This window comes from Balaenoptera borealis (assembly GCF_965194805.1).
Source record: "Balaenoptera borealis genome assembly, chromosome: 2".
NCBI classification, from domain to species: Eukaryota; Metazoa; Chordata; class Mammalia; order Artiodactyla; family Balaenopteridae; genus Balaenoptera; species Balaenoptera borealis.
The window spans coordinates 165334836-165353545 of NC_138867.1; the positions used below are offsets into that span (position 1 = coordinate 165334836).

Sequence of the window (18710 nt, forward strand, 5' to 3'; positions counted from 1 at the left end):
ACTGCATTTTGTGCTTTTTATTTCTTTGCCTGGTTATATAGGTTTACCACATGTGTGTTTTGTTCTGTATGTTTTAGATCTTTATATAAAGGAATTGTTGCTGTATTCCCTGCAGCTTGCTTTTTTCATTCACTGTTAGGCTCCTGAGATTGATTATGGTTAGTGCAGCGCTCTAGCTCATTTGTACTTCACTGTTCTACGGTGTTCCTTTATATAGTCATACAGTGTGCTGTAGTTATTTATCCATTCTCACATTCACATGTGGACTATGAATATTTTGTCAGTATTTCATGGTGTACATGCATGGGAGCTTCTCTAGGCCAGTCTCAGGATAGAATAGCAGGGTCAGGGTTTCCAGCTTTAATAGCTAATGCCAAATTGTCTTCCTAAAAGTCGGTGTAGTAGTTTCCTTCTCAAAGGCCAATTTGTATTTCATTGTATAGCGTCTGTCATTCCCTTACTGTTGAACATTTAAAATTTTTCCAGGTTTTCATTCTTACAGATAATACTTCAATGGACATTATAGTCATAAAGTTTTGTTCCTATCTCTAATTATTTCCTTTTATAGATTCCTTGAAGTAGAACAACAGTCTAAGGGAGTGTGTGTGAGTGTGTGTGTGTGTGTGTGTGTGTGTGTGTGTATTTGAGCATGTGCGTGAGGGTGGGCATCTTCAGCCTTTTGGCACATACTGCTTGTTTCTTCTCTAGTTAGATTGTAAGAATGCCCTGGGTCGGACATTAATGTGGGTTAGAGAGACATTGCTTTTCCTTATTCCTGTCCCAAAAGTAGGATTCTTTTTCGTTCCTTGCAGCCTTCTAGAGGCTTCCTTCCTTCTTTTCACCTTTCCCAGGTGGTGGCCAGCTGAGATCTGCCATCCTCGAGCTGTACCTTCCAATATTGACAAGATGAGACATGATGTGGGCGAGTTCCCTGTGCTCTTCTTTGGGTCTAATGACTATCTGTGGACTCACCAGGCCCGAGTCTTTCCCTACATGGAGGGGGATGTGAGCAGCAAGGATAAGATGGGCAAAGGAGTGGACGGTACATATAAAAAAGGTAACTTTATCTATCCTTTTTGTTTCCCAGGCCAACACAGACCTCTGTTGCCCGCGTATCTGCTCTCTGTTAGAATTGTATGTTTTAGAATTCATATATGCTCCGTTAGCAGCTATGTTCTGCCCTCTGGGGCAGTATGTGGCTGTGGCTACAGGATTTTGCAGAGAAGTTGACCCATGTAGTTCATTAGTTTTGAACCTAACCTTTACTTAACTAGAATTTCCTTAAGGGAAGTTCCTTATCTTACCAATTCTGTTTTGTCAGCGTCTCGTCAGGTAAGTACCAGAGCTTTGGAACTGTTTTGTAGAATAAACACTACAGTTTGCTAGGCAAGGGCTAGAATATCTAGCAGAGCCACATTTGTTCCAAGGAGGTGTTTGTTTGTTTAGTTTGTTGAGAAGAAATAAAATTCACCCAAAATTATAGAGCAACATAAGATGGTGAAGGCGCATAAATGTTCTAATCAAAGAGGTTTTTGTAAGCTGGCCTAGCAGTGAAGGAGAGGGGGTATTTGAGACCAGGAGGGGTTGACAGCGTTCTCTCTGCCTATATAATGAGTAAGGGTTGCTTTGAGAATTCAATGAGCTAATACAAAAATCATCCTGAAGGGCATATAGTTGGTATCCCATCAATGATAATTAGCTTCTTCCTTTAGCTGTCCTTTGAAAGGCAATACAGGTATCTCTTGTTATTTGAATATATTTGGACATTGAAGTATAAGATTTTGTTTGCATGGTGAGGTGAAGAGGGGATTTTAAGCAAGTTAAACTTCCTGGTGAGGTGCAATAAAATTCTAAGCAGGTGAAACTTCCTGGATGGGGAATGAGAATGATGTCCATAAGGAATAAGTTCAACAGAGGTTTTGTTTCCCTCATGTTATTTCAGGGCTCCTCACTTACCTGTTGGCAGTGCGCTTTCTGTGCAGATATGCACTATCAGTACTAATACTACAGGAGTTGGGGTCTTGAGTCTTATAGTCTCAGATGGTCAGGGACCAAGTGACCAACATCTTTGCACAGAGCTGGCCACCGTCAAGGCTGGGGACGAAGGTAGAGTGTAGGCAATATCGCAAGTCTGAGCCTGCTGAAGCTCTGCGATTCTGCTCTTTCTGTACCTTGACCTTAGGCTGGCTGGATGCCTCTGCCTTCAAGGAACACATAGTTTTGTGGGGGAATTGGACACAGATACCGGTAGTCAAAATGCCATTCTTTGAGAGTGCTGTGACAGAAGTGTGCATGGTATGCTGTGGGAGCAGGCCAAGAGGAAGCAAAACAGTGCTGGGGATCAAAGTTTGGAAGTCATGGATGGCTCCTTTCTTAAGTGATACTTTGAAGAAGAACTATAATAACAGTTACCATTTGTTGATTGCCAGGCCCTGTTCAAAGTTTGTTTTCTGCTTTAAGTCTTTGCAGCAACCCTATAAGTTAGATGCCATTATCTTTATCTTATAGATGAGGAAATTGAGGCACATAAAAATTAAATTTGGGGAATTCCCTGGTGGTCCAGTGGTTAGGACTCCGTGCTTTCACTGCCAGGGGCCCGGGTTCAATCCCTAGTCAGGACACTAATATCCCGAAAGCTGCGTGGCATGGCCAAAAAAAAAAAGTTAAATTTGTTGCACAAGGTTCCAGTGCCAGTAAGTGATAGAGGAAGGTTTCAAACTCTAGTATAGTTGGGCTCCAGAATCCAAACTCTTAACCCCTACACTGACTGTGAGGAAGTTAACAACTTAAAATGTTGTAACAAAAAGACAGCATATGTGAAAGCACACATTGAGTCGAACATGATGAGTTAGTGACCTCCAAGTATTTGCTGTGGTTTAAGCACGGGGTTGGAGGAACACTGGACTGTTTTACTGAAGAGGTGGCTAAGTTACATGGTCAGAGCAGAGTTTTAGAAATCTCGGTCTGACTAGAATGTCAGGACCATAGAAAGTGAGAGGTTGTAGCCAGGAATGTCAGCGAGATGGCTGTTTTAGTAATTTCAGGCAGAGATAATGAGACTGTCACAGAGAATAGTGCATGGACTCGAGAGGATGATGGGTACTAGATAGACATTAAGTAGATAAACTAGGTAGGACATGCTGAATAATAGGATGAATGAAGGAGGGAACAACTCCAGGCAACATCAAGTCTGCTAGATGGTGACAAGGAAATGGAGAAAGGGGTGTGGATTAGAGGGGAGATTTTCTTTAAAGAATTGGCAGAGCTTGGGGAAAACTACAGAGAGGAAAGTGGGAAAATTTGGAATTCTTTAAAGAGTTTTTAACCTGAGTCAAGAATAATGAATTAAAATTTTGTTTTAAGTGGAGAAGAATGAGATTAAGATTTTTTTCAGACTTTTCAGGCACTACAATCTTTTAAACATATGAAAGTTCAGGACTTGAATGCAGAATAGCTGCAAAGATCTATCTTTGTATTAGGCTAATAACTGATATTTACAGAATGAGCTTTAGGAGGAGAGTAGGATAGGTGCTCCAGAGAATAGGGAAGAAGGAAAGGAAAACTTCAAATTTTAATTTCTTCCAGAGGAACACAGCATGTTACCTGGACACCTAGGAGACACATTATTTGTGGAAGCAGAAAACTCAGAACTGAGGAAAAAGGCTTAAAGGCAGTGACTTTGCTGAGCAGATGCAGTCTAGTTATTGTTAGGAGATGTTATATGTGGACTTTTTCAAATTATTTAGCTGTGTTTTTGTTTTTTGTTTTAAGTTTTCCTCTGACACTGGTAGTCTGTATAGTGCCATTTAATGATGGATTATGTTTTATTTTAATGCCATATATGAACACTCTGGGGACTATAACTCACGAGAAAATAGAAATCATATATATGTCTTAGGTTTTTGTCTAAAACATGAATTTTCTCCAACTTAAAAGGGGGAAAAAGCGAAATAAGTAACACTATCCAGAGATTAAGTGACTGTGCTGTATGTTTTCTTAGCTCTTCAGGAAGCTGCAGCAAGGTTTGAGGAGTTAAAGACCCAAAAAGAGCTAAGACAGCTACAGGAAGATCGAAAGAATGACAAGAAGCCACCGCCTTATAAGCATATAAAGGTGAGAAAAGACCTCAGGAGAGACCCTGTAATAGCTTGCCTGCTTCCCACTCTGTTCATGAGGAGATCTGGAAGCACAAGCACAGTTGCTTTTAGGTAGAGGTATGAGCTTGAAAGAAGATAAGAACAAAGTGCCAGAGCACCATTTCTAGCACATTGTGTGCACTTTATAAAATTAGTTGTGTGTTGATACAGTGTTGTTCCTGTTGCTTTCGAAAGTCTTTTCATAAAGTGGATTGGAATAGATTCTGTTCACAGTCAACACCTTGTGGTTTGAAAGGGAAAAAAGAGCCTTGATAAAAAATGATAAGTGGCCCTGAGATAGTGTGAATAATACACATGGTAAGTCTTCTTGCAATGGCTGATAGTAAAGATATTTTAGGTGGCCAGTATGACTAGGATTCCCAAGGTCACAAGAATACATGTTAAGTGTACCTGATGCTAGTGTACCTGGTAAAACAGTCATCATCATTTATCATCTGGGTCCAGTAGACCCTTTATATTTTTATATTGTTAAGTCATTTTTATAAATACTTTACAGAAGTAAAAATAAAGGAATAGTGAGGAACAAACTTATTAGGAATTTTAGTAAGTATTTACTGAAACCTCTTTTTTAAAAACCTTTTAATCAAGTTAGTTTTGGTGCTCAAATATCAGACCACATGAAAATACTATAAGCTCTACTAACAAAATGAGATTGCCCAAGTTCTTGTTGCAAGATATTTGTGATGATGTCATTCCTGGATGGGAAGACCATATGTATATATTTTTTGTCATTAGAGAAGCATTATTCGTGTATTCATTGATTTTTCTTTTTTTTTGAGTTTCTGAAGTCTGAGATTTTCACTTAGAGATCAATTTTTAGAGTCTAGTGTGTTTAAGTATGTCCCAAGTATTCCATGGGACATACTTAAACTAAAAAACGATTTGTTTTTTTATCTGAAATTCAAATTCAGTTGGGTATCCTGGATTTTTACTTGCTAAATCTAGCAACCCTACTAAAAGCAGACTGAAAGATGTTATCTCCAGTCTTTTATACTTTCTGGAAAGATGATGTAGTACTTTGGGTAATGCAGTGCAGAAACTAAACTGTGACTGTTTCACCGTTGCATCATGTTTTTATGATTCTGTCATTCCACTTATTATTTTTGTCTTTTTTAGCATAGTTGGCAATCATTGATGAGTAACAAAGAGTGATGATGAAATAGTAAAGAATTATGAGATACAGGAAAAGTAAGAACACTAAAACTCCATAATAAAGGTTAGATTTATAAAGGTCTAATGGACCTGCCTAGTAGTTGCAATATAGAATGAGTTTTTTAATAAGTAAAGTTTCTTCTTGATTTTTGAAAGACCTCTGAGAAAGTGTCATAAAATATAAAATATCAGTCCTTTCAAGTAGCTAAAACTGTTGGGAAAAAAACAAAACAAAACCTAAAATTGGGTCTAAATGGACCCCGATGGTAGAACTGAGAGTTAAATGGAGTTACTGTGCATGGAGACATAACACTGAGGTGTAGTGCATCCTCAGAAAAAGGGGAAGTAATTTCTGTTTCCACAGTCGTAGAGGTCACACATAGCAGAAGTTAGGCACTTCAGAGTAGCACGTCAACTGTATTGAACCTGTATATTGAGAAACCAACTAACTTCCCATACATGATCTAATCACAGAATTTAGACACCAGCTTCTTTCCTCCACCTTTAAAACAAAAACGTATTTCCAGGAAAAAGATTTAGAATAGGGGTTGGCAAACTATGGTCCATAGGCCAAATCTGGCCTACTATGTATGGTTGGGAAAATTTGTTTTTTACAGACTATTTCCTGACACATGAAGATTTTATAAAATTCAAATATTAGTGTCCATAATTAAAGTTTTATTGACACACAGCTATGCTTGTTCATTTACATATTGTCTATTGCTGCTTTCGAGCTATAGTGGCAGAGTTGAGCAACATGCACCAGAGATCTATGGCTTGCAAAACATAAAATATTTACTGTCTGGCCCTTTACAGAAAAAGTTTGTCAATCCCTGATCTAGAGCAAGTGTAAATACTACAATTACATATCTGTGTTGTTCTTACTTAACCACGTGTGGGGTTTTGTTTTTGCTTTATGTTGTGTTAGGCAAGAAACTTATTTGGGGTTAATAACAGGTTAGATCATATGTCAAGGAGGAATGATTGAAACATACCTTTATAGAGAGAAAAGGAGTAGGATGAAACTTTTTTTGGTTGGGGGTGTGTCAGTCAGGTAAAGATATTCACCTTGAATCAGAGGTGAATATTCAGATGCCTTATGTAGGACCTGTAGTTTCAGGTGATTGAGCTCAGCCCTTGTCTATGCCTTAGAATTTGCCTTACTCAGTAGGTTTGTGACTTCCAGTTGCATATGGTGAGGGTGTTCCTCCATTAACAAGTTTATACTGTTTATCAGTATTTTAAAGAAGCTGGGAAGAGATCTGGCAGTGAGACTTACATCATTTTAAGTTGTTCTGGAGAACGTTTGAAGGCAGTATACTTCTACAAACAGATTATTCCCCACAACAGTCTTGCAAGTAAAAGTGACTTGTCAAAATCATGCAATTCCTGAGGAGTCAAATTTTATGTATAGGATGGGTTTTTGAAGACTCGTGGTTTGACTGTTCCCACTGAAATAATATCAAGTAGGGGAGACTCATTTTTATTTTATTTTATTGAAGTATGGTTGATTTACAATGTTGTGTTAATTTCTGCTGTACAGCAAAATGAGTCAGTTATACACATATATATATTCCTTTTAATTATGGTTTATCACAGGATATTGAATACAGTTCCCTGTGCTATACAGTAGGACCTTGTTATTATCCACTCTATATATAATAGTTTGCATCTGCTAACCCCGAACTCCCACTCCCCAGCCCCCCCACCACACTCTCTCCCTCCCTCCCCCTCTCTCTGTCTCTCTCTCTCTCCCTCTCTCTCCCTCCCTCCCTCCCTCTCCCTCTCCCCCCCCCCTCTCTCCCCCTCTCCCTCCCTCCCCAAGTAGGGGAGACCATTGTTATAGTGCACAAATCCATCTCTGTTGTGGAACATCTATTTTTTTTTTCTCCACATTGTTGTTAGTATTTGTGAAAATTCTAATGGCTTCAGAATCACAGAAATTGTTTGGCCTCTATGTTTTACCACACTGGATTTTCAAGGTGGTTTTCAGTACTAGCACCACTAAAAATGAATGCCTGGGTGACATTGCTGTAGTCTATTAAAAAGATTTCAAGTTATGATAGTCAATATTAAAATACATCTTCACAAATAGGACTCCAATTGCTCAGAGACCTTTTCATGTTAAATATTTACCAGTTGAGAATGGTGATTTTTTATTTTTTAATGCAGCAGCTAAAGTGGCGCCACCATGTGGCAATAGCAGAAACTCATTTTACAATTTACTTGGCTTCCCAGCCTTGAAATTATGATTTTTTTTAGAAATGAATTTTTAAAATTTGTGGTATTTACATTTTGTGTATCAAGTGAGACTTTATTTTTATGTCAAATTGCCTAAATCTTTATTTCCTCCAGTTTTTTAATTGTGGTAAAATACAGATAACATAAAATTTTTGATCTTACCATATTTAAGTATACAGTTCAGTGGTATTAAATGCGTTCATAACGTTTTGCAACCGTTGCCACCATCCATCTCTAGAACTCTTTACATTTTGTAAAACTGAAATCTATACCCCAATAAACAGTAGCTTCCCATTTTCCCCTCCTCTCAGCCCCTGGCAACTATTATTCTATTTTCTGTCTCTTTGTATCTAAGTAGAATCAGTATTTGTCTGTTTTGACTGGCTTATTTCATTTAACATAATGTCCTCCGGGTTCATCCATATTGTATATCGTGTGTCAAGATTTCCTCCCTTTTTAGGTTGAATGAGATTCCATTATTTTTGCCACATTTTGCTTATTCATTTGTCAGTGGACACTTGTGTTGTTGCCACATTTTAGCTATTGTGAATAATCCTGCTGAATCTTGATAATTCAAAATCATGTAAAATGTGGCATGTGACTTTAAAGGAAAGAAATCTGCCTTTCATAGGTCCTAAATTGCCTTGTGTTGACTTGCCTGCTATACTATAGTATATGTTTCTTCTCCAGGTGAACCGTCCTATTGGCAGGGTACAGATCTTCACTGCAGACTTGTCTGAAATTCCCCGTTGCAACTGTAAAGCTACTGATGAGAACCCCTGTGGGATAGACTCCGAGTGCATCAACCGCATGCTGCTCTATGAGTGTCACCCCACAGTATGTCCTGCTGGAGGGCGCTGCCAAAACCAGTGCTTTACTAAGCGCCAGTATCCAGAGGTTGAAATTTTTCGCACATTACAGAGGGGCTGGGGTCTCCGGACAAAAACAGATATCAAAAAGGTGAAGAAACCTATTCTTAATTTTCAGATTTTTTTTCTTCTTTGCAGTTGCTTAATATGAGTAATTGTTCTTGATGAATATGAGAAAATTGATCATGGAGGAAAATAATATAGTGTGAGGATTAACCTTACTATTATGTCTTGCCAGTCCTTCCAGAAATTAGAGGCTTGAGAATAGATGGTCTCCTTTATTTCTAAAGTTCAAGTATTGATCATGTTCACTATGTATGAGGATGAAAAAAATGAGGGAAATTCATAGAGATACTGTGGCCTTGTCTGCTTGTTTGTGGAAATCCTGGAACCTGTAGTTAAGAGAGAGAATAGTGAGAGCATGATACAGAGGTGTTAATCACCAACTAATAAAATAAAATCTATTTTTACTGAGAGCAAAATAGGTTTGGGTTCATGGAACATGAAGGAGAAGAGGATTAGGTCTTCTCTAATGAAAATGCAGTAACATCTTTAACTTGAAACTTGGAAGGACCTGCAGGTTTCTAATAAATAGATGGTATTGTACAGTCTTTGAGTAAAATAAATTATATTTGACATTTTAATAGAATAAACCTTACTCTGGTTATACCTTTTGAAGAATTTTATTGAAGTTTGTGTCTAGGAAAGGAAGTGAATATGAGTTGGTCTATTTTAGTCATTTGCTAAGTAACTATTATATATCGTCTGTGTGTCAGGCATGTTGCTGTGTGATGCAGTGCTCAGTAAGAGAGACATGGTCCATGCTTTCATACAGTTTACATTCTAGATGCGGAGAGACATTGAAAAAGTAATCACCCAATGTGGAAACACAAAGGGTTCTGGAGGCATGTGGCAAAGGGCCTGAAACTAGCTTGTCTCTGAGAATTTTAATTTTGTTGTTGTTGTTGTGCTGGGTCTTAGTTGCAGCAGGCAGGCTCCTTAGTTGCAGCTCAAGGGCTCCTTAGTTGTGTCACATGGGCTCCTTAGTTGTGGCATGCGAACTCTTAGTTGCGGCATGCATGTGGGAATCTAGTTCCCTGACCAGGGATCAAACCCGGGCCCCCTGCATTGGGAGTGTGGAGCCTTAACCACTGCACCACCGGGGAAGTCCCTGAGAATATTTTAAATTGAGACTTGAAAGATAAGTAATTGTTGGCTTAGGCTGGTTGAGTGTTCAGGCATTTCAGGTAGAGGGGATAGCATGAGAGAAAGCCAGTATGACTATTGTATAGTGAGTCAGGAGGACAGTGATGTGAAACGTGGAAGGGCAGTAGGCAGGGCATGCTGCAAGGAAAAAGAGGATAGTTTAGCGAAATTGACTTTTAGGTTCTTGGACAGGTAAAGGGATCGACTATCCATATCACCATTATAGTGGAGCTTTAGTTTACTTACTTTCATTTTGGTTGATCTTAAGGTGTATCCCAAGTTTTCTGCTGTTGGCTGTGGTAGGAGTGGGGAGATGGTTCATATTTTCAAATAGTTGAAGCATCATATTTATATTATGTAGTTTCTTGAATAAACCTTTGTTAAAGTGACTAGTTAAATGTGCATGAATTGCTTTGGAGAATCTGTTGTTTTCATTAATTTTTTAAAATAAGGTATACCTGTGAACACAGTTATGCTTTTTGCCACTTAAGTCAAGAGCTATTTCTTGTTCCAGGGTGAATTTGTCAATGAATATGTGGGTGAGCTAATAGATGAAGAAGAGTGCAGAGCTCGAATCCGTTATGCCCAAGAACACGATATCACTAATTTCTATATGCTCACTTTAGACAAAGTAAGTAATGAAAAGTGTTATTTCCACTGTTGTAAGATTGTGAATTAGTGTTGTCCCAGCTATAGTGTTTATAGGCATGTCATACACTGTCCAAAACAGTGTCTTTCCCCCATATTCATAGGGATTGCTTGATCAGGGTCCTGGAGTTAGGTAAGGTTGCTCATTTCTAGCTGTACATCCATGGCAAAAGGCAATACAGCTGCTTTTAGCATTATTTTTCAGTGTCCAACGTAAGTTCGGGATTATGTCTTTTAGTGTTTTTCCTATAAGATTAAAACTTGAAGCCAGAGAAATAAATAATAATTCTTTTACTTTTTATTTTACAGATTGAAACACTGATTTGTTCGTATTTAATTAGTGCATTTGGAATTTCTGATGAGTTACATTTCACTGGTGTCTAGAATTATATTTGGGATTTCTTTTTTTGTATGTGTGTTTCCAACATGTTTTATTTTATTTATTTTAAATTTATTTTTTATTTTTTAATATTTTATAGAAGTATATTTCGTTTACAATGTTGTATGTATTTCTGCTGTACAGCAAAGTGATTCAGTTATACATATGTATATTCTTTTTCATATTCTTTTGCATTATGATTTATCACCAAATATTGAATATAGTTCCCTGTGCTATACAGTAGGACCTTGTTGTTTATGGGATTTATTTCTAATTCCAGCATCCTAATGTGTTTCATTTCTGTGTTTACTGAGATTCCTCTTTGTACCTGAGTATTACGTTCTGCTAGGTTCCTCTCCCCCACCCCCCTTTAACTTTTATAATAGACCTTTCTTGGTGTGAAACTTTGTATTTACCGAGTTGTACTTTTATGGATTGTGAGATTCTCACCTCAAGATACTCTGATCTTTGTTCAGGATGGGGTCTTGATGTCATTATTAAAATCTTAGGTGGGGGGGGAGGGGCAAAAAAAAATCTTAGGTGATTTCTGATGTGTAGCCAGGGTTCAGGACTACCTGATTAAGAGAATGGAACAAGCTACTACTTCTAGGACGGTGGTCCTCAAACTTTAGCATATATCATAATCACCTAGTGGGCTTAACACAGATTGCTGGGCCTCAGAGTTTCTGCTTTAGTATATCTGGAGTGCAACCCAAGAACTTGCATTTCTAACGGATTCCGAGTTGGTGATACTAGTGCTGGTCAAGGGACTACACTCTGAGACCACCCCTCTGGAAGAATCAAACTTTACAAATAGAAACTCCAGCTTATTTATTATTACTCTAATTTTAATCAATAATAGTAGAGGTCTGCTGAACAGCATCTCTTGGAATTCTAGGATCGTATTATTGATGCTGGTCCCAAAGGAAACTATGCTCGATTCATGAATCATTGCTGCCAGCCCAACTGTGAAACACAGAAGTGGTCTGTGAATGGAGATACCCGTGTTGGCCTTTTTGCCTTGAGTGACATTAAAGCAGGTAAGAATCATTTAAGGATTCTGGAGCTAGGAATGGGATTTCAGTTTTTATTATCTAAAAATCCCATATGTTCTATAATCCAAAATGAGGTTGCAAACTCCCAAGGATACATAAAAGACTTTCCAGGTGGTACTTGGCATGTACCAGGTATTTTTTTTGTTGGTGGTGGTATGGTAAAATACACGTTACATAAAATTTACCATTTTAGCCATTTTTAAGTGTACGGTTCAGTGGCATTAAGTCCATTCGCATTGTTTTGCAACGATCACCACCATCTATCTCCAGAACTTTTTTATCTTCTCCAACTGAAGATACCCATTAACCAATAACTCCTTCATTTCCCCCCTCCCCAAGCCCCGGGCAACCACCATTTTATCTTCTGTCTCTGTGATTTTTTTAGCTACTCTAGGAATCTCATGGAAGTGCAGTCATACAATATTTGTTTTGTTGTGGCTAGCTCATTTTTACTTAGCATGATGTCTTCAAGGTTTGGGCATGGATGTTTGTTTTTTTTTTGTTTGTTTGTTTTTTTCTGGCCGTGCCACACGGCTTGTGGAATCTTAGTTCCCCGACCAGGGATTGAACCAGGGGCCACCACAGTGAAAGCACCGAGTCCTAACCACTGGACCACCAGGGAATTCCCTGGATCGTTTTAAAGGAATAAATTTCCAGACCTTTTCCATAGCTTTTATATGAACTCCTTAAAAATTGGTCTGCCTTAGGACTTCCCTGGTGGCACAGTGGTTAAGAATCCGCCTGCCAATGCAGGGAACACGGGTTCGATCCCTGGTCCGGGAAGATCCCACATGCCGCGGAGCAACTAAGCCCATGTGTCACAACTACTGAACCCGCGTGCCACAACTACTGAAGCCCGCATGCCTAGAGCCTGTGCTCCGCCACAAGAGAAGCCACCACAGTGAGAAGCCCGTGCACCGCAACGAAGAGTAGCCCCCGCTCGCCGCAACTAGAGGAAGCCCGTGCGCAGCAATGAAGACCCAACGCAGCCAGAAATAAATAAATAAAATAAATAAATTTATTTTTTAAAAAAACTGGTCTGCCTTAGAAAGTGTCAACAGTCCAGGTCTCCTTTTACAGTTGCCCTTCATCCACTTTATAAACCAAATATCCACCTCTTACCCATCTGAATTTTATGGTTTATGAGCCCAAGGCTAAGAAAAACAAAAACCCTCACCTCTTGGGTCTCAAAGAACTGGACATTTGGAGAATGCACAGCTATGTTGTGGCATGCCTGGATGCCTATTTTGTCTCTGAGAATTCAGAGTGTAGAAGTGAGGTAGTTGTAATCAGCACGATATTAAGATGTTTATTTGAATTGAAAGTAAACCTGATAGGGCTAAGAGGTTTGAAAGTAAAGTTATATGATGGATATTTTCCATCAATTAAAGGAGCTTAAAATTTAGTGTCAAGGTTTTGATGAAAAAATTGTAAGCATATCGTATATACATATACATATGACACCCTCTAAATTGCATGATTTTTAAAAATATTTAGACTTGTATAAGTTTGAATGTATGAGGACGTATAATATAATTTTTCAAAATAAGTTTTGCAGGAATACTAGCAAAGCATTTTCATATCACTCTCCTAACTCAAAATGAGATCAGACTGGCCTGGGTAGTTTGTAATTGACAGTAGCGTAGTCCAATGACTTTCAAAGCAGAAATCCCATATGAGCATTTTGCTTTGCCCAGTCAGTGTCATTTACCTCAGGAAACACTAATCAAGATAAAGTAATTAAAGAGCAATTTTGTCAGCTTTTTGTCTGTTGCCTTTTCTTTTTTCAATCTGTGGATAACACCCAACACCCCCCCCCCTGCAATATATCTATTTCTCTATAATTTAAATATACTGCTGCCCAGGAGTCTTTTAGGCTCTTTAGAATTTTAAAGGCTCTGACAGTTTTCATACTTTAAAAATTGAGCCACTGGTTCCTTTTTCCTGTTTTGCATTGCTTCACATAAAGTGTTTAATGATGAAAGTAACAATGCTTGAGCATCACTGTGCACTGTACTCTGTTGGACTAAATGATAGTTATTTTTAAAATCAGTAACTTGTATCAAGTTTTTGGAATGGATGGCTTCAGAGTAAATCGGGTAGATTTCTGCTTTGTAACAGGAATTATCAAGTGAGTGCTGTAAGAGCTACCATTTATCCAATGCCAGACACTGTTCCAAGCATATTGTCTCATTTAATCCTTACAAAAGTACTGTAAAGTATTTGGTAGCATATCTATGTTACTTGGATTCTTGGATCTGATATATCTCTCATTCATTTCTCCATTTTTCTCTCTAACCACACTGGGGGAGGGAGGGGCAGTGTTCCTCTGTATTAATTACTCAAATGTTAGCCATGTGACTTCAGTTCTTATCTCTGTCCTGACTGCTTTTACTACCACACTTCTACTTTGAAGTTTAGTCTGTGTCCGTGGGGATGGCCTCTTCTACCATGTCTAGCCACAAATTTCTCTTCTCCCATATTCATTCAGCTCAGGTAGAATGGTGTGGGAATTGACAGACCTTATTCCTGTCCTCCCAGTCGGCAAGGGTGGGATGGGGGAATTGAGACAGAATGTGCTCATTGCCATGCAGAGTGCCCATAGGAGCTTCAGCCTTGCGAATGGAATCAGAACTTTCAGCTTGCTCTCCTCCTTGCACATCCAACCTCATGGGCTCTTCACATACCTGTTACTTTCTGTCTTCAATGTGTCATACTCACTCCTTGTTTATCTCTTCTCCAGTGCCATTTGCCATCCCCCCAGATTGCAGATTATTGTATTTTAGACTGTTTTCTGGAACAGCTTTCCTGTATGCATACTGATACCTTTCTGATTATCCCCTTGTGTGGTTCAGCAAGTTATGCCAAGTGTCTTGCTATCTTGTGGTTGAGTTGCATTGTAAGCACATTAAATATATGAAAATTCAGCTATATGCTCATAAATTTTTAAATAAGATTAGTGTGAATAGAATTACCCATCATTCAGTCCAGTAAGTTCACAGTGGGGAGGGGAGATGTGACCCTGCTGTTACCTTGGTCAGTCTTGGTTCCTACAGGCTCCTCACAATGTGAGCCTCTTACCAGGCCACAAGTGATTCTAGCATTTGTACCATATGGACTCCTAAATATAAGCCAGCTGCTTTATAATTTGCTCAACCAAATTAAAAAATAATTATGTTTCCAATATTAGATGAAAAACTATATATTAATTAGTCTCACTGATAGAAGATTTGTCATTCTGCAAAGGGAAATCTTCCTAAGTTTTGACAATTTTGACTGAACAATTATCACTTTGTACATTAACGGTAAGCCATTACCCCCACCCAGAGATAACCTCTTTGTATGTTTGTATAAAATTCTTCTATTTGTTAGGCTTTCCCTAACACGCTTTGAGTTTGAATGTGTGATTTATTTGCTCTCAGTTTTGATGAAATGCACTTGTGACAGAAAGGGGACTTTTTATACCTTAAATTTGTACATCTCCTATTAAAGTTTACAAATTTCTGCTATGTACATTATGTCATTCTCAGTAAGTTCGTGAGATTGTTATCTGCATTTAACAAATGGACTCTTGGGCTCAAATCAGCCAGCTAGATTGTGGTGTAACTTGGGCTGTATAGCCAGGGCTTAGGTCTTGTGGTCTAGAGTTCTCTGGTATTATTCTGTATTGACATGTCTGTCTCCCTTGAGTGCTGCCTGGTAAGATGTACTCACCTTGGCACAGATGACAGGTTTCCTTCATACTTGCTTTCCCAGTGCCTGGCACATCAGTGCACAATAAATTGCTGTTTGTCTGTTTTTGGTAATGAATTAATATATTTTGAATCTGAATGGTTAGAAAAAAATAAAAAACAATTTGGGATTAAGACATCTATAGTAAAAGTTACTTTAAATATTACTTGTTGGGACTTCCCTGGCGGTCCAGTGGTTAAGACTTCGCCTTCCAGTGCAGGGGGTGCAGGTTCGATCCCTGGTCAGGGAGCTAAGATCCCACATGCCTCGCAGCCAGGAAACCAAAAAGTAAAACAGAAGCAATATTGTAACAAATTCAATAAAGACTTTAAAAATGGTCCACATCAAAAAAAATCTTTAAAAAAATTACTTGTTAAGTCATATAAGTTTTTCTGTTACTAAGTTATATTAGCTCATTAATAATGTTATAGGATTAGGATTTATTGTATGTTAATAATATAGTGCGATTAGAGTTAAATCCTTTTAATCCTCTTTTAAAAATTAATCTGTTCTCTTGGAAGTCTGCCTTTTGTGATTAATACAGAAATAATGTAATTAAAGCCATAGATATTAATATTTTCATGGTCTTTTATTCAGGCACTGAACTTACCTTCAACTACAACCTAGAATGTCTTGGGAATGGAAAGACTGTTTGCAAATGTGGAGCTCCGAACTGCAGTGGCTTTTTGGGTGTAAGGCCAAAGGTACCTTTTAAACGTTTGCATCAGGGATAGTGGTGTGGTCCTCCCTCCCTAACCTGTGGCAGGACTGAGTCTTCATTTTAAGAAGATGTCTTTTTGAAATAATGACATTGAATAGTTGTCAGCAGGGACACTGGCAATTTAACTAAGCATTCTGCTGATCAGTTTGGTACACTAGAGAGGGTCTTTGGATATTGTTGAAGTGTTTTGAACAATCTGACTTCTAATTAGTGATACCTTTCTAGCTAAAAAAGCTGTAAAATAGGAATCTGTAAAGTAGGTTACTTCCCATGTCCTTTATTGGTCTTAGTTGATCTTACTCACATTTCCTAAGAAAGAGTCTCAGTCTCTGTCTCTGTGTCTCTTTTTGCCTTTTTAAAGATATCAAAGAATCTGATATTGAATTTAAGATTCTAAATGTAGTATAAGACTGTAGATAAACATAGGACTTTTTTTTTTTTTTAAGGACCCTTAATGTTAACCATGTACCATGTAACAGTATAAACTTTGTTGTATCTTACTTCCTGGTTTTTTTATGTGTACTTTAACTGAATTATAGTTCTATAACTGTTAAGAATTGTTTATAATTCTTAAATATTATACAACATTTTTTCCTTGCTGTTACATAATTTTCACAACCATCATTTTTAGTGACTGTTTAAATTTTTGTATAATGGATGAACCATAATAGATGAACATCTGGATGCTTCCAGATTTCTCTATTGTAAGTAACAGCATGCTGAAAATTGAAGTTTAATTTTGATGCAAAGTAGACTACACAGTGACTCCAATTGGGTATTTCCCATTATGCTTGTTTGATTGTGAAGTCAACATTAAGAACTGAAAAATGCAAATTAGCATGGAAACCACTAGCTAAAGAGGGTAATCATTTTGAGCTATAATAAATGAAGAACACCCAGTGATTATTCTTTTATCTATTAAATAAGAAAATTTATATTGGATTTTGTATTTTTTTTAGTTAGTTGGTTAAATAGTCTTGTTCCTTAAGATGTGCAGTTGACTTAGTCCCTATAAATTAAAACAGTAACAGAGTTTAATGGTGTTAGGTGCACTAGGGATGTCAGTTTCTGTATCTTTAGGGTCTTTGTAGCATTTCACACATGAATCAGTGAAAGGGAAATTCAGGAGCAGAAGTTTAGAAATGGGAGGAGATCACTGTGGGCTGGCAATAAATTGGATTGGTCCTGGATGTTCCTAGGCCGAGATAAATAATGCGATGAAAACCATGCATTTTGGTGACCAAGTGTGGTCTGCAGGGAGCACAGAGTAGACCTGCGGGCTGCACCAGGGTCTGTCTTGGGGAGTGGTGGACATGAACCTAAACTGACTTAGGTAAAGATGCATAGCTTGTCAAGGGCAAGGGCCACAAATTAGTTTTCTGTGTCTTCCTAACACATGGCTCATACTAAGATACTAAGTGCTCAGTGAAGGTTTGTTCAATAAGTTAAGAAATGTGTGTGACACACACACCCAGAGAATTCTTCCTTAGTTTTGAAATTAGACAAATATAAGAATAAAAATAAAACTTATTGTTAAAGGATGACCTTTAATACCAGTCTTGTGTGTCAACAAAAAGCAGCACATTTCTCTCTCACTTCGCTCAAGTGGTAGGAGTAGTTGATACCAGATAAAATTCGTGCTACCATTTATTGGGTACCTATGATATGCCCAGTGCTTCTCCTGTATTTTCTCTTAACTTCACAATAGTCTATGAGGACTGTGTCTTTCCAGAGGAGAGTCTGAAGCTCAGAGAGGATAGTTAACCTGGTCAAGATCATACAACTAATGTGTTGACAATATTTGACCTCTAGAATCAACCCATTGCCACAGAGGAAAAGTCAAAGAAATTCAAGAAGAAGCAACAGGGGAAGCGCAGGACCCAGGGTGAAATCACAAAGGAGCGAGAGGATGAGTGTTTCAGCTGTGGGGATGCTGGCCAGCTCGTCTCCTGTAAGAAGCCAGGCTGCCCCAAAGTTTACCACGCAGACTGTCTCAATCTAACCAAGCGACCAGCAGGTTGGTGCCAAAATCCATTTAGAGTTCTCCTTGTTCTCTGCCAGAATTCTCAGAGCCCTTTGGTCTTCCCATGCATAGTGTTGAGAGGTGTCAAAATAAATGACAACAAAGGCTTAGAATCCTAGGTTATAGAGAAGGGAACAGAAACTCACTCGCTCTGTCAAGCATTTTATGTTATTTTATCCTCCCAGCAACCCATAAAGAAGGGTGGGAGTGAGAGGAGTTTGTCCCCAGATTAGCTTTCCTTCAATATGTGGTTGCCAGGGTAATGAAATAATAGAAACTAAGGTAGTGTAGGGGCAAGGCCATAACACTGACCTCAGTGCCAGGAAATGGATGGAAATGGGGAATTGTTTCAGAAGCAATTACTCAGGGCCGTAGCTGGCACAGGTTGTGATAGAACTGATCTTGCCTATGAGCCAGGAGTGAGCTCTAGCATAGTTTACTTGGAAAGAGCTGGGACGGAACACTGTCCATGGCAGAGATTCGGGTATCATGAAATGAGGGGAAAAGAAAGCAGCTTGGGTTGGCTT

General features: G+C 38.4%; 1 protein-coding gene across 14 annotated transcripts in view; it reads left to right on the forward strand.

Annotated features, from left to right (window-relative positions):
- NSD1 (nuclear receptor binding SET domain protein 1) overlaps window positions 1-18710 on the forward strand; it is a 135239-nt gene that overhangs the window by 114012 nt on the left and 2517 nt on the right. For 10 of the 14 annotated variants that reach the window (XM_082380496.1, XM_082380497.1, XM_082380489.1 and 7 more), the window contains 7 exons: window positions 813-1057; window positions 4001-4113; window positions 8241-8510; window positions 10140-10256; window positions 11551-11692; window positions 16037-16143; window positions 17973-18177. In XM_082380496.1, the coding sequence (XP_082236622.1) occupies window positions 813-1057; window positions 4001-4113; window positions 8241-8510; window positions 10140-10256; window positions 11551-11692; window positions 16037-16143; window positions 17973-18177 (1199 nt within the window). Of the gene's footprint in view, window positions 1-812; window positions 1058-4000; window positions 4114-8240; window positions 8511-10139; window positions 10257-11550; window positions 11693-12460; window positions 13467-16036; window positions 16144-17972; window positions 18178-18710 lie in introns of those variants that run through there. The other 4 variants (XM_082380498.1, XM_082380493.1, XR_014241400.1 and 1 more) reach the window with 3 other exon arrangements.